Source organism: Akanthomyces muscarius, chromosome 6 (assembly GCF_028009165.1).
Source record: "Akanthomyces muscarius strain Ve6 chromosome 6, whole genome shotgun sequence".
Lineage (NCBI taxonomy): Eukaryota > Fungi > Ascomycota > Sordariomycetes > Hypocreales > Cordycipitaceae > Akanthomyces > Akanthomyces muscarius.
The window spans coordinates 3481459-3500021 of NC_079246.1; the positions used below are offsets into that span (position 1 = coordinate 3481459).

An 18563-nucleotide genomic window follows, 5' to 3' on the forward strand; every position below is an offset into this window, starting at 1 on the left:
CGCATCCCCGGAGGGTGCATATAAAGAGATTGATAATTTCTGATATATGTTACATCTTTGTGCCTTTTTACCTCTTGCGCATTTACGTTTTCTCACATGTTTCGATTTATTTACTTGAATGATAAATGGAATCTGGACATTTTCGTTTACAATGGCGACCAAAAAGTACCACTTTGCTTCTTTTTCTCGGTAGCGCTGGATATATATCGTCTTCGTGTATATATTCGTTTGTATTAGTCCTAGCCCTCTGTACGAATCAAAACTGACTTGACCGAAACATTTGTCTCTATGCCACCGTGATTTAGTACGGTAGTAAAAATCCCCGCAGATAATTACAGGGATGAGCGTGTTGTAGTTTTGCCGCCTTGTGCTAGACACCTGGCATGGATGTGTGACCAACACGGCGACAAGTTGCTAATTGGGATGCAGCACATACTTGAAGCGTGGGAACCAGGACACGGCCTTGCGTTTTTTGTCTGCCTCGGACTGGCTGATGCTGACAGGAACTGGACGGCCGACGAAGGAGAGTAGGCAACAGGCCGATGACGCACGGGTCGTCATCCTGCAAGACGCGATTGACTTTTGGTGGCCTCGTCTCCGGAAGAGAAGATTCGGTCACCGGTGAAATGTACATCTCCTCGCATAAAGACAAGCCGTCGAGACTCCTGCCGCCCAAGGCAGACTGCGGACACAGGTTGTTCGTGTACGACGGCGGTATTTCTCTTCTTGCTTTTCCTTTCTTTTGTTTTTTTCTTTATTCTTCTTATCCCTTCCATTGATCTATTTTCCTTGTATTCTGTGCATACTTACTCATTAACCTCAAATGTAGTGGCTGTAGCGGGGTTTGTCACGGAACTCATAGATATAGTGGACGTTGGGGATGTTTGGCTTCGTTGGCTACCGTTGCTGCATCCTTTTGATCCCCGTGGCCCAGCGACCTGTCAATGCCAGTCGTCACAGAGTTGTGAATGTTAGGCCTCGGTAGCTGGCTTTGCTTGATCGTTCTGGTCTTGATTGGGGGTTACCTTGAGTTTGCTGCTCATCACAGATCATGCACCATGACACGGTTTTTATTCTTCTTTCCTTTCTCTTTCCATTCAATTCTTACTCTTCGTCTTCTTTCTTGTCTCATGTTGAAATAGGTTGTTGATTTGGTGACGGTCGCTGGTGGAGCGGCCTGGTATTTGTTTTACGATGCGTCTCCGTTGGAAGCTGTGGCTGCATGATAGCCACGCCAGTATCTGCTACGAGAACAAAGCTCTTGACTTGGTCAGGTTTTGTTACATGGGTGTGCAGTGTTCTTGCTTCCCGTCGGCCGTTCTGTGACTCTGCAAACCGACACAATGCTGGCGCTGCTGCTTGATTGTGACAGGATGGGTTCATGGGTTCCTGTTCAGTGATACATCTTCTTACCCGTATTTCCGACTTTGTTTGCTCTTTGGTAAACAACTCATTCTGCTCCCGCCGTGTGCTACTTGCCACGTTACGACGGTGCTGGGTCCCATGCCTTTACTTTCTCCAACTCCTGAGCAACTTGCGCTGGAAGAAGAGCGAGACTAGCACGTTCACGACTGTAACTCTTTCATCTCTACAGGATCCGGCTAGGTGGCTCACGACTCTCACCGGTGGCTACTGTGTGACAACCGTACCATGTCTGAGACTGGTCGCCATGAAGCACGAACTGCAGTGCACCGTGATAGCGGCCGTCTGCCTCGGTCAGTGAATCAGTATGCGCTTCCCTTGATCAGGGTACTCATCAACCCATGTATTTCTCTTTTCTGCGTTCTTTGTTAGTGATTGTCTGTCGGTAGCTATAATTTTTGTGCACCTTTGTTGACAGCTGATCGTCAAAAAATCTGTGCTTGGTCGCCTGCCCGGCCGCGATGCGGAAAAAGAAAACAGAGCAGTGATGAGCGCAGGAAACCCTTCTTTATCTCGACTCAGTGACTCCCAACTAACTTCTATAAATACCGTCCATAGGTCTCTTCGCTCTCAGACTTTTCCTCTAGATAGCAACTGCTCACTTCTACACCTAACCCCCAAAACTAACACATCACCTCATCCACCATCACCAACATAACACTCCAAAACAATCAGCCATACCAACGACACACAGCAATCATGAGCCTGCACAGTTTTTGGGCGGCCGAATGCGTAACCATAACCCCTTTGATGCACTTCTTCCTCGTGGCCAAGATTGGCCGCGAGTACTGTCCTCTCGTCGTCGTGGCCCAGTCGCCGCCCGATGACGGACAATGGATGGCCCTAAGGAAGGAGTTTGTTCTTGATAGAATAAAAGGCGTATACGAATGGCTCACCTCCACACAACGCCACTGCGGCCTGGTGGCCGAACTCGAGGCCGCCACAGACGTCTACGGCGGCGGCCGCGACAATGTCCCGGGCGCTGGTGGCAATGTGCGGGCGTCCCCCCTGCTGACGATCGAGCAAAAAAAGGCCCTGAAGAGGGATCCGCATCCCGCACGGTTCCCGTACCTTGCGCATTCGTTCCTGCAGATTATCAAGGACCGGCCCGTTCGTTCCTTGAATCTCCAACGGGAAGCAACCATGCATTGGGGATTGGCCCAGCTTGGCACCACCTTTAAATACGAGGATATGAGGAACCAGGCAGTCATATTCGACATTACAGATCTTGACAACATCTCAATGGGCGTTCTTCGAGGCGAGCGCGCGGGAGGGCGAGAAATGTGCTTCGTGGAAGACTGGGCTGGAAAGGACCGTGTAGCACAGTTCGACGATAACTTTCCTCAACTCCCACTAATGGATCAAAGCGTCCAAAAAAGTAAGTTTCTGAGTCTCTCATGTCCCCCTTCCTTTGCTTCTACCCCCTCGAACTGCGCCAAGCTCTTCGTTTGATTATTTGCTAACAAACCTACAGTGTTTTGGCCAATTGCCATGCAGGTACCGGAGGCGCCTCCCAAGCTTGCCGTTACGGATTGCGAGACACTCATCAATTTGATCCTGGGCGATGTATCCAATGACGGCTACATAGGTCTCGTGGATGTGTGGCACCTCACAGCCGGCGTGGTCGCCGCCGCGCTCGCCGACGGGTCTGTCCGAGAGGCGGTGGTCAAACTGGCCTTTTGCAGCGCCATCTTCTCGGGACCCAACGACCGTGCGGGCTTCGAGGCAATGACCTCTGCGATTCGCCACCTGCCGCGTCTGCGCAGCCTGTACATTGCCGAGCCGCCGCATCCGGGGCTCACGGTGCAGACCAGAGCCCGGGAGCTGGAGATTCAGCAGGCATTTAGGCGGGTGTTTCAAGCCTATTGCCCGCCGAACATCACGTTGGGAATGACTATCTACAGCTCTGAGTGTGCCAATTGGCTACAATTGTAGGTGCTCGCTTGCAGAGCCGCAGCCGGGCTGGATGGAGATGCGGTGTGAGCGGGCATGAGGAGAAAGGGAAATTGGAGAAGAACACGTTAAATTGAAAAGGAGAAGAAAAAAGGCCCTGTACCTCAGTAGTCAGGAGACAGTTTGATAGTTGTCAAGATCATGTTATAAAACTATAGTGCTCACTGTTGGTTGTGACGCCAAGCATCTGTCGTGCGGCGTAGGTTTTTTGTGTACTTGTTTTTCATCATCTTGCGATACATAAGAGCTAGCAAGTCCACGAAATCACAATGGAGCTTTACATCTTAGCAAGCGCTGGATGCTCTGATTGAGATCTTGTAGAAGTGCCTTCCCCGTACGGCCAACACTAGCTTGACGACACCACTCCTACGTCGTCCCCGCCGTTGCACCCCAGAAACAGCGCAGTGACGAGCATACGCGTCAATATCGTCGATAATTCTCTTTCTAATCCAGGGTCATTCATCTCAGCCTGGTCCTCAACACGTCTGCTTCCATTAGCGGCTCACACACACACACACCACCTAAGTCATAGCCATCTGCAGTGATGATGAAGATTATCGCGACTCATCACTCAGCCATGGACACGCTTTCCACCACATAGTCCAAGTCTGGTTCAAAGTGGGGTTTCATGTAACAGCAAGCTCACGTTGTGTACAGATGCCTCGTCTCTGCTGGCACTGCCAGCTACCCGGCCATCTGGCGGCTTGTCCCGCGCGGCGTGGCATAGACACACTCACCTTCATGATCTTTTCGATGCTTTTAGCGTCACTGACAAAGTAGATATTTTCGTGAGAGGACATGCTGCTCACACGGTCCTAACCGCCTTAGGGTAATTACCAGAGTAGGGCAGTATGTAGTTTCCAATTCGGACTAACGCTCAACTTCAAGTTATTTAGATCTGGCCGCGACGCATCGCCTTCCAATTAAGCATAACAGAGCTGGGCACGGCTTGAAAAAAATGAGAGACTTTAAGTGATTCCACACATTTATTATTTTGTTGCTGTTTTTCTTCACGTTCTTTCTCGCCGCTCACATCGAATGATACTCGCCAGGTTCTCCGCTACCCTGTACTGTCAGCGAGCGTTGCCAGGTCAACCACGACACTACCGCTTTGGGCCACTCCGCGCCGCAATAAACAGCACAATCTCATTCACGGTCCTTTCCAACCACTTTTCCGTGCAAGGTTTAGCAGCGATGAAATAAAATTACAGCGGGCTCTTGACATTGCAAATCTAGCATTATTTGATTATCCATTTTCACTTCTTCTGCATCTTCTGCCGAAAACACCACTTGCCCGCTCACAACCATCCGACTACCTTGCCAGTTGGGCGCTGCTACGCAAACAATGGACGCTCCCGCCCCCAAGACATCGCAAAACCTCTTTGAGGTCTATCTGCGCCTGCGCCCGCCCCCTAGTGCTGCTGCCGCTGCACAGACCGAACGAGTCCTCACCGTCGAGACGCCCGAGCAGGACGGCGTCAAGCCCAGCCACATCACACTCAACCCGCCGTCGGATCGTCGTCGCGCGATTGAGCGCTTCGGCTTCACGCAGGTCTTTGAGGAGACGGCATCGCAGCTCGATGTATTCTCTAGCACCGAGATTGTCGGCATGGTGGAAGGCGTGCTGGCGCCCAAGGGCGGCGAGGGGACGGACGCTGTCGTCGCGACTCTTGGCGTGACTGGCTCCGGAAAGGTATGACGATGCAGTTGTGATGATGCTACGGGTAGGAAGCTTGCTAACAATGACAGACACACACTATCCTCGGTTCGAAAACGCAGCGTGGCCTCACGCAGCTCGCCGTCGACGTCGTCTTTCGCTCCATCGGCCCCAGCATGCTCGACGCCGCCTCCTTGCCCGCCATCATCGAGTCGCTGCAAGCCTGCGATCCTTCGGAATCACCGCTCGTGGCGGCACCGCAGTACCTCGAGACAGTGTTTGCCGACCACTCGCAGTTTTCGCGCGCCAACTCGCGCGCCGCCACGCCCATGATTGTACGAACCCTGCCTTGCGCGTTTCCCGAATCACCATCATCACCACCAGCACCACCACTGCCAAGACTGTCGAGACTGCCGAAGCCGTAGTGCCGCTCCGCGCAGCCGACTACTTCTACGTGTCTGCTCAAGAGCCTCTCCAAGCGACCAGACCCGGTCTACATGGCCCTCACCGCCACCGCCCGCAGCAAATCCAGCACCCGTGCCCAAGCTAACAGCATCCAGGGCGACTTTAGCTCGAGCGTCATGTCCCCCGCGCCGCCGCGTCGCAACCTGCCCCCGATGCCGAATGCGCTCCCGAAGCAGCCCGATGTGAGCGGCGTCCTCGTGCCGTGCGACACATCGGCCGAGTATGTAGTGGTTGTGTCCATGTACGAGGTCCACAACGACCGCATCTACGATCTACTCACGCCGGCGACCAAGAACGCTGCTACAAAGGAGTTTCGTCGCCGGCCACTCCTGTTCAAGTCGACGGAGCTGTCGCCGGACCGTAAGGTTGTGGCTGGTCTGCGCAAGGTGGTCTGCACCACGGCCAGGGAGGCCCTGCTGGTCCTCGAGGCTGGTCTTCAGGAGCGTCGTGTCACGGGCACCGGCAGCAACAGTGTGTCGAGCCGCAGCCATGGTTTCTTCTGCTTTGAAGTCAAGAAGCGTCATGGTGGTCGACGGCCTGGCCCGTGGGGCGGCAGCAAGCTTACTGTTGTTGACTTGGCGGGCAGCGAGCGCGCCCGAGAAGCCAAGACCGCCGGCGCCACGCTTGTCGAAGCTGGCAAGATCAACGAGAGTCTCATGTATCTAGGACAGTGCCTGCAGACGCAGAGCGAGCTTGGAACCTCGACCAAGGTATGATGATTGTACCATTTTTGTGAAGAAGAAACTGACTTGTGTAGCCCAACGTTGTCCCATACAGACAGTGCAAGCTGACGGAGCTTCTCTTTTCCAACTCTTTCCCTTCACATACCAGCCCGCACATGCCGCGCCGTAATCCGCAGAGAGGTGTCATGATTGTGACAGCCGACCCGACGGGCGACTTCAACGCGACGTCTCAGATTCTCCGCTACAGCGCCCTGGCTCGCGAGGTCACCGTTCCGCGAATCCCGTCCATCACTGCCACGATACTCGCCAACGGATCCGCAACGGCAGGGAACGGTGCACGCTCCATAAGCCCTATTCAATATCACAACCAACGACCGTTTGTCCCTGCTGGTGGCTACGGCAGCTACCGCAACCACACGCCCGTCGACGACCGCGCCACCATGGAGATTGCTGCGCTCGAGATTGCCCGACTCAGCGATGAGATTGACCAGATGCGCGCCGAGACGGACGCCCATATGGAGGCACGCTTCACCGCCGAGGCCCATCTCCTCAGCATGGAGGACCGCCTGATTGACCTTGAGGCGGCCATCCGCGACGAGTGCGCCGCCGAGTTTGAGCAGACGTTGATGCTGGAGCTGGCCCGCTTCAAGACCAGTCTTGCGCTGGAGCAGGAGCGCAGCGAGGAGCACTGGGACCGCAAGGTCGACCTGCTTGAGCGCGGCCTGGACAATGCCGACAGCGGTGACGAGTACAACAAGGAGAATGTCCTGGTTGAAGACCTGTCTCAGGAGGTGGAGCGTCTGCGCCGAGAGAATGCAGTGCTGAAGCGCGAACTGGCCGGTCGCAGCCCGACGAAGCGCAAGCCGCTCGAGGAGAGGGATGATTTCTCGCCGGCGCCAGAAGCGGTGATGAATAACACCGGAAGCGTGTCGAACTTGGGCAAGAAGCTGGAGCGCATGCGTGTGAACGGGGATAGCGGCTCGCGGTCGGCTAGTGGTGCGAGCAATGGCAGCCCGAAAAAAGTGCGCCGGACGGCCAAGGCGACGTAACTGTAGTGCTCGTGGAATGTGTACAAACTTGCGTGATTGGATAAGCGGCGCTTGGCGTTTTGTCTGGTTCGGCAAAGGGGGTTTATACCTGCATGGATGTTGGAGAAATGGTTTAGATGTGCGTCTTTTCTTCTTGATGATTGAGTTTAATGGTCTTTTTGAGTAAACAATACCCGCTGTATTTTAGTTTACTGCATTTTTACGTTTATTCACTTATGCCTGTTTGACCAATTCGTGATGGTTGATTCTTTATATTTTACAGTTTATTTTCTATCACTTTTGGCTAATGGTCGTGATCATGCCCCGCGTGGTCTTGCTGAAAGTCCTCCTCGCTCGCGGCCGCCACAAACTCTCTCGTCACATTATTCAGCTCAAAGAAGAGATCCGGCATGCGCACCTCCTGGAAGCCCACCGGCCTTGTCACATTCCGACCCCACGCCACGGGCACAGCATGCTTCTCCTGCCAGTCCGCAATGTCCTCGAAGCTGCGACACTTGTGGTTGACGTCGAAGTCTGGCCACGGGTGGTGCTGCGACTCGAGCCATTGATACGTCACGATGTCGAGACTGCCCGCGCACATGATGTTTTTGAGCAGAATGTCGGTGCAGTGCGAGACGTGGATCCAGTGCAGCGGGCGGTACGGCTCGCTGTGGACGGTGGCGTTGTGGTCGTACGCCTTCCACGCCTGCTGCCGCAGGAGATTGAGGCAGTGCACCTGGTGGAACATGTCAATCTGCGCCATGTAGGCGTCATCGCCGAGGCCGTAGGATGGCGGAAACTTGACGCTCACGGCTGGTTCCTTGCCGAGACGGAGGAGCTCGGCCTCGGTGATGGGGAAGACGCGAATGTCCTCGAGGGCTTGCCAGTGGTCTTCGACGGTGGCGGAGGGCGTCATGAAGCTCCGGAAGGGGTCGCTGGCGTTGTGTGTCCAGAGGGCGCCGCTAACGACGGAGTCGTGGGAGCGGAGCTTGATGCTGTCCCATACGGGGGCTAAAAGAAGTGTCAGTAAAGGTTGGGGGCAACGAAAAGGATATTCATGAGCTCATGTCGACGGAGCACGAGCTCATCGTATGGATGCGTACAGTAGAAGGATGTGCGCTTCATCATCTCGAGATTAGAAGGGTGGCTTTGGAGGTAGCCAAGTGTGAAGAAGCCGAGGGAGGCGCAAAAGAGTGCGACGTTGAGAGTCGGCCATAGTCGTGATCGTATTGTCGGTCGTGGGTAGTGGTGCTCGTGAGCTTCGGAGAGGAGGTTCTCTGTTGAGCTCGCGTCGGTATCGGAGCTGACTTTTTCGTAGCGCATCTTGTCGCTGAGCGACTTGAACATGATGCGAGGCGGGAAGTAGATGCAACTGGGCCAGGAACAAAAGAGGACGTAGAATCAAAGAAAATGGCCTTGGGAAAGGCGAGAATACCAAAAGATTTACTCGTTGAATAGATTGCAAAGGCGACTCATGGATGCACGTAAATACGAAACCCAGCTTCGGCGAACAAAAGACCCCGCGCAACTCGGCCTCGAGCTGAACAAACTACAAGGCGTACACTAGTTAGCCCGAACCATTGCCCCCACGATGTTTTGTCTCGTATTGCTGAGTGCCGCTCGATGCGGAAAGCCCAATGCCCGACAGCGGGATCCTACCCAAAAGTTCCTTTGGCTCTATCCGTCAGTTTCACGGAGTATTCAAAAACAGCCAATGAGACGGATGATAACACAAAAAGCATCAGCATGGCTAATTATATGCCGGCCCCATCTGGGAGCTGACAGCACCAAGCCTCATCCCACTTACACCAGAGAACCTGCCTGATAGGGCTTGGCGCTTGAGATGAAAGCGGCAAGCTCCGAGGCGAGGCGCCTAGCCACACAGAGGGGCGTGGTATCGCCCTGTCAGACGATGGATGAAATCAGCAGCTTTCCTGCAGGGTGAATTTATTTCGTGGGGTAGTCGTCGGTTGTCAGAGACTGAAGGCAAGTCTTAGGCGAGGCGAGCTTTTTCGACAGCGGTTGGCTTTTCAATTGCCCAAGCTGTCGTGATTTTTGGAGAAATATGTATCAATATATGCCCAAGGGGAAGACTGTGGCGGCCAAGTGATGTTTCTCCGATGTGGCACGATGGAACACGCCTCGTTGCGGCCAACCCCACAAGGTGAAGATTGTCAACGAAGCGCGCACAGCGGCCTTTCATGATTGCGGAAATCATGGATGACATGCCGGAATTCTACGTTGTTCTCTGGGAGACGCGCGTAGCCGAAAACGACTGCAATCTCGTCGTCTGAACTGACAACGAGCGTGCATTTTTCTGCAAAATCTCGCCGTCGCAGTTCCTCCGCTCCCCTCTGGTTAACAAGGTTACGGTACCGTGTTTTTATAAATGTTTTGATACATTGCTCGGCCCCGCGCACGCAAAAAGGAAAGGCGAAGCCCAACAGAAGCTGGCGCATGCTCGCACATCACCCCCTCCGGCGGCACTCTTCTGTCAGCTGCATGGTGTTGTTCGCGAAAGAGACAGACTAGCGGGTATGTTGTTTACCTGAATCGACAGTAAAGGCGTCTTGTCAGGAGCGAGGGCGGAGCAGAACCCCGCGGAGCTAAGGAGGCGGTGGGTGACGCAGACCAGCGACACGGTTAGGCGCTACGTAAGGGGGCTATTGTTTGCGGTGATGCAAAAGCTGGGACTGACTTGATTGACGAGGATGGTGATGCGTGGCTTGTGGAGTTTCGTGGAAGTTGTACGGCGGGTTGGGTGGATGAGGATAAGGCTGGGACGGTGGAGGGTGGCTTGCAGGGGCTGGCGAAGATTACGAGCATTCTTTCGTAATGCTTCAAGAGCTCATTGTTTTGAAGAGACGCGGTGGATGTTTGGGCAAGTTTCGCTGCGATGTAGTTGTGAGCATGTCCTGTTCCGCGCGTTGCTCGTCATCCGACACCTGGTTCAACTGACTCGTCATGCTTGTCGGTTTCACAGCATCTTCTCGGCTCAACAATTGGACTAGGCACAGCTGTGTTCGAATGCATGTTACAAGTATCGATTACCAATAGTATCTTCAATTTTCCTTTTCGTTATGAAATGGAGGGTCGGATTGCGGCTGCCGGGGTTTGCGCGGGGTTGCCCAGCACCACACAGCATTGCAGCGTCGGGCTAGTTATTCTGGGGTAGTCAGGGCAGTTTCCTTGGCTGAATAAATGAATAGATAAAAGCACTATTCTTGGTACCTGCCAATTTAGTCTAGGCGGCGCATCAACGAGGCGTTTTTAGTGCATGCAGAATCCCAAGGAGGAGCGGAAAGGCGAACGGGGCACGAGTAAGCACAAGCTGAAGCCTGGCTCGCGAGGGGCGCGATGCCGAACTATCCACGCCACTGATGCGTCTTCTAGGGCTGCTATGGGACGCTTCTGCGTCTGGAACCTTGCTTGTGTGTATCACAATATTTAATTTGTGCTAGGAGGACGGTGTCACGGAGACAACGCCTGGCATCTGAACTAGCACAGAGTCAGCCAAACTTGCAGTAGAGTACACTAGCCAAAATCAACGTCTGTATGCAAGATGCCTATTTGATTGTGCCCACTGCTGTATTTGTGATTTTCAAACAGATAGACCACTGATAACTGCTTCTATTGCTCTCGACGGTAGCAGAGTGGAACATTCACAGGGCTGCCCACCACCTGAAGGCGGCTGAGACCCAGACTTACACTGCCCCGAAGGATCCTGTATGCGTCGATGTTTGATAACAATACAACGATAAAACTGGTTGGCAAGACGATCCCTGGCCCTGGTGTGGACTTGTAAAACGAGGCCAATCTTCAGCCAGCTTGCCTTGCATAGCGTCCGCCCCGCGGCCTCGTCATAGTCGTGCGTTTCTCCATAGTAAGACGATTCCTATCACGTCCCGGCCGTCGTTAAGATTGTCTATCGGCGCCGCTCATACGTGGAATCGACTTGGCGCCCGCCCCGTGAGACGTGCCGTGTGGGGGTTCTTGTTTAGGCAAGCCACTGCGCCGGGCGTGCGGAGGAGCGGGCGTCTAGACCCTGTCTAGCCCAAGAGAATGAGGCTGACAAAGGGGCGTGATTCTGCAAGCCTTGAAATCTATAGGAAACGCAGTAATTCTTGCCGCAAACTGGAGGGGGCCGGCGACGCGTCTGCAGCAAGCCACCGCCCCCCTTGGCTGTTCGAGAGCGACTTGCACCGACGCTACGCGGCGACCGGAATTGTGAAAGGGAGTTCGGAAACTATCGAGGGGGACTTTTGTGGTGGCGTAAATCCGGCCTGCTCTAGGAACGGAAGGCGCTTTCTTTTTAGCTGTCAAGCGTGTCGTCTGAGAATAGAAAGCCTTGCGCGCTCGACGGGACCGTGTATATAAGCACTGCTTCCCGGGACGGTGAGTCGTGCTCGTATCACACAACCAAGTACCACTCAATTTACATCCATTTTTTTCCCTCAAAAGAAACTCGCAAAAATGCAGTTCACCAAGATTGCCAGCTTCGTCGCCCTTGTCGGCGCCGCCTTTGCCGCCCCTACCCCCGAGCCTGTCCAGCGTAAGTCGTCCACGCATTGTCCATTGGCTTGCCACCCACAAACTAACAAGTTCTCAGCCTGGGAGGGTTACGGCCGCGCTCACACACTCAAGATGGCTCAGGACTAAGCCAATGAATTCTCATAAACTATAAATGCACAATAGACATCAAGTTGCGAGAAAGAAACAAGTCACCATTAATCTCGTGACAAAGCTGCGCTGAAGTGACACGGTGTTGTCTGTAACAGGTTTGTCGCATGTGACATATTCAAGCTCATCATGACTTCACCCACTGCCGTTCTTGACTGTTGTTGATTACTGGGTACGTCGTCTGTCTTGCAATCACTCACTAGTTTCAGCGGTAGCAAATAGACTACGTTCAGGTGACGAGCGCCTATACATTCACCACATGGTGTCAACCGCCCATATTGAAAACTAACCCAATAAATCCAGTCAACGCCTTTCCATCCTAGCCAGCTAGACCTAAATACTAGACTAAATTACCCAAGAGAGCGCAAACTTATTACCTTTTCGTGGTCTTCTGGCTTTTGGCATCCCATTCTTTCGCCGCATGCGCCCCAAATAGCGCCTTCCCCGCAAGACTCTTTTCGTAGTACACGTTGGCTTCAAAAAGATCAACAATCAACGGCCAGTGCTGAAAGCGCTCGATAATCCCGTCGAGGATGGTCAAGGCGACGTCACACTTTCCAGCCTTTCTCAGGGTTTGGGCCTCTGCTAGCTTGTTCTCGGTCCATTTGAATTGTTCCAAAGTGTCGTAGCCGTCGAGACCGGCGGCTGCCTTTTCGGCAGCTGCGAGAGCCGCTTTTCTTTCTCTCCTGGAGCTGATTGTTAGCCGGTTACTGTACAAAAGTGATAAAGTGTCTTGGGCTGTATGCTAAGGTGTGCTAGTCGTGTAAAGGGAGCTGTTGTGAGTTGGCAGCAACGCTCTGAATAGCGCAAGCTAATCATAATCAAGAGAATTCAAAGGAAACTTACTCTTCCGCTTCGGCCTTGCCTGCAGGGGTCGCCAGTAACTTCCTGTTGTAAATCTCTTTAGCTTTTTCCGCACCAGGATGTCCCATTGCTCTCAATGCTTTGGTCTTCGTCCTCAGTATGCCCACCTCCAAAAAATGGAACTCAGGCCAGACCTGTATGCGCGTCAACATCTCTTCTGCAAGTTTCACCACAGCGGGCCAGTTCGGGTTCGGGTTCTCGTCTGCAGAGCCGGCGACGAGGTCGTCGTCGTTCGTCTTGATCCACTCCCACCGTTCATCTGTCGGGACTGCTTTGAGCTCCTCCAACCTCTCTCTGACTTCAAAATCGTCGTTAGCCATTTTTGGTTGGTGTGTTGCGAACTGTTATTAGTGATAAGTGAGTTTGTATGTGAACAGTTGTTGGAGATGTGAGGGAAGCGAAAAGTTGTCGATGCTGTTATGATATTTGTCTGGAAATTTGGCGACTCCCTCAACTTTAAATACTCAAGAGGTGTACTGTAGCGCTACAGTTGAAACAACCTGAGATGATTCAGTCATCTTCATGGCGCCTTGTGTATCATTGTTCCCGTGGCCTTTGGTGATGCTGTCAAATCACCTTTGCCGCGCGCACAAGAATAAAAACCTTTTGACAACTCTTTTATTCTCGCTACTCACTTTTCAAGGCTATTTCATTGTTTGTGCCATTTGTTTAAAAGAGCCACGCGTGGCGGGCGAGTGGCGGGCGAGTGGCGGGCGACGTTGGTCTTTGTGCTGCGCTCGGAGCCGAAGCCGCATCTGTTGCGGGCGCTGGGTTGTCGGGGGTCGCCAAAGACCAAGTTACATTCATTGTTCTGCGTCCGCTTTTACACTGCTTTCATTCTATTGATATTTACAAGCAACGCCAAGTCTATCGGCCATCTTTGTACTCGGTTTCGAAACAGAGTTGCTCATTGTTCAGCGGGGAAACTGCGATTACAACCCGGTAAAGAAGCTATAGGGCCATGACGCGCACCCGGCAGCCGCTAGATGCAGGTACCGATTTAGCATGCGCTCGCCGGCACCGACCAATTCCTCGGCCGGGATAGCTTTTCGCCCGCAACACCGCAAATCCTCGCAAAGAAGAATCACAAGTAGATCATCAAATCGCAGTAATACTACTCTTGTCAGACAACTCTTCACAGAAAAGTTGCAAGGCAAATTGCGCTTTGAATTGCTCCACGCCGGCGGGGGAGACCAGGCGCAATTGGACCGAGGCTCCCCTCCCGGCCGGAAGTGGGGGATCCGGCTCGGCCCTGTCTGTACATGTGCGACTAGCCGAGTCGCGGCGATGAAAACACCAGCAACGGAATCTCTTTTTCCAGCTCTCCATTCCAAACCAATTTCAACCTCGACCTAATCAATTCTCCGCCAACACCTTCCGCCACCATGTCCTTTCTCACGCCCTACCTCAACGGCGACGCCAGCCTGGCCATTGGCTCGCTGCCGCTGACGCTGCTCATCGCCGCGCTGCCGCACTGGTACACGATTGCGCGCGCCGAGGTCAACAAGGTGCAGGGCGGCTGGGCCAACGAGAACCCGCGGTCGTTTGTGGCGCGCCTCAATGCAAAGGCGGCCGCGGGCAAGAAGCTGACGGACCTCGAGGGCACGATCCTGCGCGGCCAGGCGGCGCAGCAGAACGGCTTTGAGTGGTGGGCAGTTTGGGCCGCGGCGGTGGTGAGTACTTTTCTTCCCGCTCCTGCGCGGGAGGGTTGATGAGGCAGAAGACTAACCAGGGGTCAGATTCTGGGAACGTTTGCCAAGGTGCCGCAGGCGGACATGACGCGGTACACAGTCATTCACGTCGCGTGCCGCCTGGTGTACAACTACCTCTACGTCACCACGGCGAAGCGCTCGCTCAGCTACCTCCGCACGATTGTCTTCCAGGTCAGCATCTACCCGGCGATTGCCATCTTTCTCAAGGCGGCGACCCTTCTGAACTAGGGGGATTTACGTGTGGGCTTGGGTCAGACCGGTCAGATGTCATTATTCTTGCAAGTTTTCAGTATAGTGCAGTCATATAGAGGACTGGTCCGGACACTTGATTCTCAAAAAAACGAAGAGGATCTTGATCAAAAAATGAAACGAGTCACCTATCTTAGCAAATCTACTGCAAGCACTGCGTTCCAGTATGCTCAAATACCGTGCTGCTTTGTGACGCCACTCGTGACTTGTTCCACAGGTGTTGATCTAACACTATCTTCACAAAATGCGGTTGTTGCCATGAATCACAGGGATAGTGTTTTGATCACGACTTTTGATCTTTATGAGACTAAGCTGGATCGATGGTGTCCGACTGTACTTCCCTGGGAATAATCTCATGTTAATGGCTACAGGCATGCCTGCTACCCTGAAGAGAAATAAGATGAGCGATGACAATCGAAAGATGCCTGTAAGTGCCAGTCTACCACGCGGGACCACGTGGGTAGAGGGGTTTGACGGTGTGCGGCGAGCTTCTGTATTGGCCGGACGTACACCAAGCAATAGCTCTTTTACTGGCCGCATCAAGTCACAAACAGTCTGCGCCAACACTGCCGTGCCAGCCACGCCTGCCACGTGGCCATTGCGCAACACGAAACCTCGCTGTAAATCCGATTAAATTTTGATATCGCCAAATATGCTATGAATCATGCAACGCTCATTCTCTTTGCAAAACGACCAAGAGACCCATGATGCCCAGCATCGCCGTCTTCATCCAAGGGTGCTCCGATAGCATAATGGTCACGTAGCCGACAAACGGGACGTAGCCAATGACGCTGCCGATAATATCCTGTCGCTCGAGGTAGTCCTGCCCGCGGGCGTAGAGTTCGGTATCGTCGCCGGCATTATTGTCGCCCTTGGTGAGGAGCTGCGCCTTTTCCCTGCGAGCTGTTAGCGCTGTCGACGTGACCACAGCAGCGGATACGTACCCGGATCCAAACTTGCGCACGACGCGGTGCACAATGGGAATGTCCTTGCCCTTGACGTTGTAGACGACGACCTCGCCGACGGCCGTCTCGGTCACCAGGTTGCGGTTCCAGAGGAGCAGCAGGTCGCCGCGCTGGAACGCGGGCTCCATGCTGCCGGAGAGGACGACGACGATTGGTGACGGCGAGTCGCTGAGAACCGAGAGACCTTTCCACATCTGTAGCGTGCTGTGTCAGTATTTATCCGTCGTTGCCGCAGAGCTGCAACAGCTCGTCGGATGGTCGCATACCATAAACGCCGACGACAGAATCAGGGCAAAGTTGAGGACCTGCGCGGCCGCTTGGCGCGGGTTCCCGAGGCTGGAAAGCATGATTTGTATAGACGCAGGTGCTTTCTAGGTACTCAAGATCGTATCGGTTCGATTCGGGCAGAGACAAGGAATTGGCGAGCTTGCGACACGTAGGGAGCTTGGTGTCTTGTCGCTGGCGACTTCAGGACAAGGTGTGCTCAACGAGGCGCACGGACCAAGTATAGCTGTCCTCGATGGCCCCGCTAGTGGGAGGAAGCGGGTGAGATGACGGAGATGGGATACTTTACGCAAACTGGCAACGATGCAATAAAAAGAAAAGAAATGGCCTAATAATATGAAGAAAAGAAGCAGAGTCAGGCTCGCGATTTTTTCACTTATGCACTTAGTACTCTGCTGATATGGCGTTGTCGTACAACCAGCTGGCGGCTGCGCTCCTGTCACTTGCAAGTACGGCACCTGCCAGCTGCCGTGCCTGCCACTACAAACATCACCAACGCAAACAGGTTTTCTCCTTTTCTTTTCTTCCTCCTTAGCCATCCTTCATTGGAAATCATCACACTCTTCTCGCGGCCGCGGGAACTGGCTCTCACATTTCATCGCCGTCGTCTCCAGCTCGTGCTACTCCTCATTCACCACAAGTCTTACACGACCCGCCCAGCATGGCCAGAGACACGACGCCCCTCCTCGCCGGCCACATTGGCCATCTCCCCGGACCCAATATTGTCCACGATCATGTAAGTAATTCTGATTCTATCTTGACTTCCAGCTAACTGTGTAGCCTCCGCATCTTCGAGCCAGCCATTCGCCATGGGGTTAGATCCCCCAGCGTTTCCTCGTCAAGCTCCGCGGCCTCGTCCTGGCTTACCTGACCAGCACTGGCATCATGACATACTACTACAAGTATATAGAGTTTCGAGATCATCCAATCTGGTTTCTGCTCTTCCACTTTGGAACGTTGAGTTTTATTCTCACCCATTTGTGGACCGTCATTACACTTGTACGTACCTATTGACGCCATGTTTACTCCCGCTAACATCCCAGGCCTGGACGTTTACCCATCTCTACTATCCCGAAATCAAGAGAGGTATTCGCGATGTCAGAGATGTAGAGCGCGACGTTGGCAATATCGAGCACTGGATCGTCCAAAAACTGTCTCTGCCTTCGAACCTGGGCAGTCCCCGGAAGCAATTCGCGTTTCACATGTTTTACTCGACGACGACGGTGTTTGCCTTTATGAATCTTGTTACGTGGATTATCACACGCCAGCACAATCCCCATGCAACAAGTGCTGAAGGGCCCTGTACGTTTTTTCGTGCTTTGATATGCCTCTCTAACATGCTGCAGTCACGCATTTGTTCGGAGTCGGCTGGTTCAAGAGTTTTGCTCTATTCAATCTCTACTTCACGCCCGCCATTGTCATGATTATCGAGACACTGTTCCTCAACAGCATAAAACGACCCCAGGTATGTTTGACGTCTGGAAAGTAATTCACAAACCTAATATTGTAGTCCATGGGCTCGCATCTCCTCGGACTGTCGTCTCTGTCGGGTTTGTACCTTGGTTGGGCTGCTCTTGGTGGCTACCTGACGGGCTGCTACCCATTCTACTGGCTCAACCCCGACTTTGTCGGATCCAAGGAGGCTGTCGCTGCCAACTGCATGGGATTTGTTGCACTGGCTCCTCTGAGTAAGCTGCCCATCTCTGGACAACTTCGTTGCTAACAAAAATAGTGTTTGTCTTGAAACAAGGCTTTATCGGTCTGCGTGAGGGCTTGACCAACGCCCCGGCAAGAATGAGAGAGGTGGCAAGTGGCTAGGAAGAAGCGGGTGATGGCTGAGTCGGCCACGGTCGGCGACGTTGACGAAGGAACATTGGAGCCCTATGAAATCACAAGCCCTACACTGCATCGTAGAATGCCGCTCTTTAACCTAGACAGCTTTACGAAATAGCATTATAAACCATTTTATTCCTAGACCCATGTGTCTGGTGAGTATGATGAGTGCTTCGCTGCGACGCATTGTTACGAAGGTAGAGTGTAGTGACTGGCACTTGGCAGAGCAGGCGCCTATCGTGACAATGACAATGGCTACCAATTCCCAACGGTCAGCCAGATACGATGGCGTGGTTTGAGTCGTATCGACAAAAGCAGCTGAGAGGTCCAAATATAGCACGCTGTCTCTGCTGCGCCCCGTGAGAGAAAAATCTTGCAGGCGGCGCGGCCCTACGAGACCCTGGGAGGCGGTGGCGCTGGGCGGGGAGAGCAGCTATTGGTGGTTAAATGCACGTGCTAACCCGATTTCGACCAGTCCAGCCGCTAGCGCCGTAGGGCCTGAAATCTGGTGCAAGCTCCCTGCAAGCTGCCTGCAAAGCCTTGACTCATCTGCTCGTGCCTGCCTGGAAGCCCGCTGGAACCCATGCAAGACAGGCGGTCGCTCGCTGTTGTACGGCATTGTTCCAGGCAACGTTGGCGCTAACAAGCCTCGTTTCATGGCGCCTTGCCCCTTTGGGACGACGGGCCGTGAGCTCATTTTATGCTCAGCCTGATCTCGCCTTTCGCTTCGCTGCCTTTGAGGGGCAGGCGAACCAGAAAAAACTTGA

General features: G+C 53.5%; 7 protein-coding genes across 7 annotated transcripts; 4 read left to right on the plus strand and 3 right to left on the minus strand.

Annotated features, from left to right (window-relative positions):
• Positions 1-2121: 2121 nt before the first annotated feature.
• On the plus strand, positions 2122-3357 carry LMH87_001253 (uncharacterized protein; the record flags this gene model as incomplete). The annotated part of the gene is made up of 2 exons (XM_056199303.1): positions 2122-2800; positions 2897-3357. 2 exons carry the CDS (start codon positions 2122-2124, stop codon positions 3355-3357), a joined length of 1140 nt encoding a protein of 379 aa, XP_056056163.1.
• Positions 3358-4720: 1363 nt separating this feature from the next.
• On the plus strand, positions 4721-7229 carry LMH87_001254 (uncharacterized protein; the record flags this gene model as incomplete). The annotated part of the gene is made up of 4 exons (XM_056199304.1): positions 4721-5068; positions 5125-5367; positions 5593-6207; positions 6255-7229. 4 exons carry the CDS (start codon positions 4721-4723, stop codon positions 7227-7229), a joined length of 2181 nt encoding a protein of 726 aa, XP_056056164.1.
• Positions 7230-7512: 283 nt separating this feature from the next.
• LMH87_001255 (uncharacterized protein) lies at positions 7513-8555 on the minus strand (the record flags this gene model as incomplete). Its single annotated transcript, XM_056199305.1, has 2 exons — positions 7513-8219; positions 8312-8555. 2 exons carry the CDS (start codon positions 8553-8555, stop codon positions 7513-7515), a joined length of 951 nt encoding a protein of 316 aa, XP_056056165.1.
• A 3706-nt stretch (positions 8556-12261) lies between these two features.
• On the minus strand, positions 12262-13072 carry LMH87_001256 (uncharacterized protein; the record flags this gene model as incomplete). Its single annotated transcript, XM_056199306.1, has 2 exons — positions 12262-12574; positions 12735-13072. The coding sequence occupies 2 exons, from the start codon at positions 13070-13072 to the stop codon at positions 12262-12264; spliced, it is 651 nt and encodes a 216-aa protein (XP_056056166.1).
• A 1065-nt stretch (positions 13073-14137) lies between these two features.
• Positions 14138-14692, plus strand: LMH87_001257 (uncharacterized protein; the record flags this gene model as incomplete). Its single annotated transcript, XM_056199308.1, has 2 exons — positions 14138-14425; positions 14492-14692. The coding sequence occupies 2 exons, from the start codon at positions 14138-14140 to the stop codon at positions 14690-14692; spliced, it is 489 nt and encodes a 162-aa protein (XP_056056167.1).
• Positions 14693-15386: 694 nt separating this feature from the next.
• On the minus strand, positions 15387-16025 carry LMH87_001258 (uncharacterized protein; the record flags this gene model as incomplete). The annotated part of the gene is made up of 3 exons (XM_056199309.1): positions 15387-15609; positions 15658-15872; positions 15945-16025. The coding sequence occupies 3 exons, from the start codon at positions 16023-16025 to the stop codon at positions 15387-15389; spliced, it is 519 nt and encodes a 172-aa protein (XP_056056168.1).
• A 599-nt stretch (positions 16026-16624) lies between these two features.
• Positions 16625-17781, plus strand: LMH87_001259 (uncharacterized protein; the record flags this gene model as incomplete). Its single annotated transcript, XM_056199310.1, has 7 exons — positions 16625-16699; positions 16744-16777; positions 16874-16962; positions 17007-17265; positions 17310-17428; positions 17474-17651; positions 17696-17781. 7 exons carry the CDS (start codon positions 16625-16627, stop codon positions 17779-17781), a joined length of 840 nt encoding a protein of 279 aa, XP_056056169.1.
• Between the last annotated feature and the right edge of the window lie 782 nt (positions 17782-18563).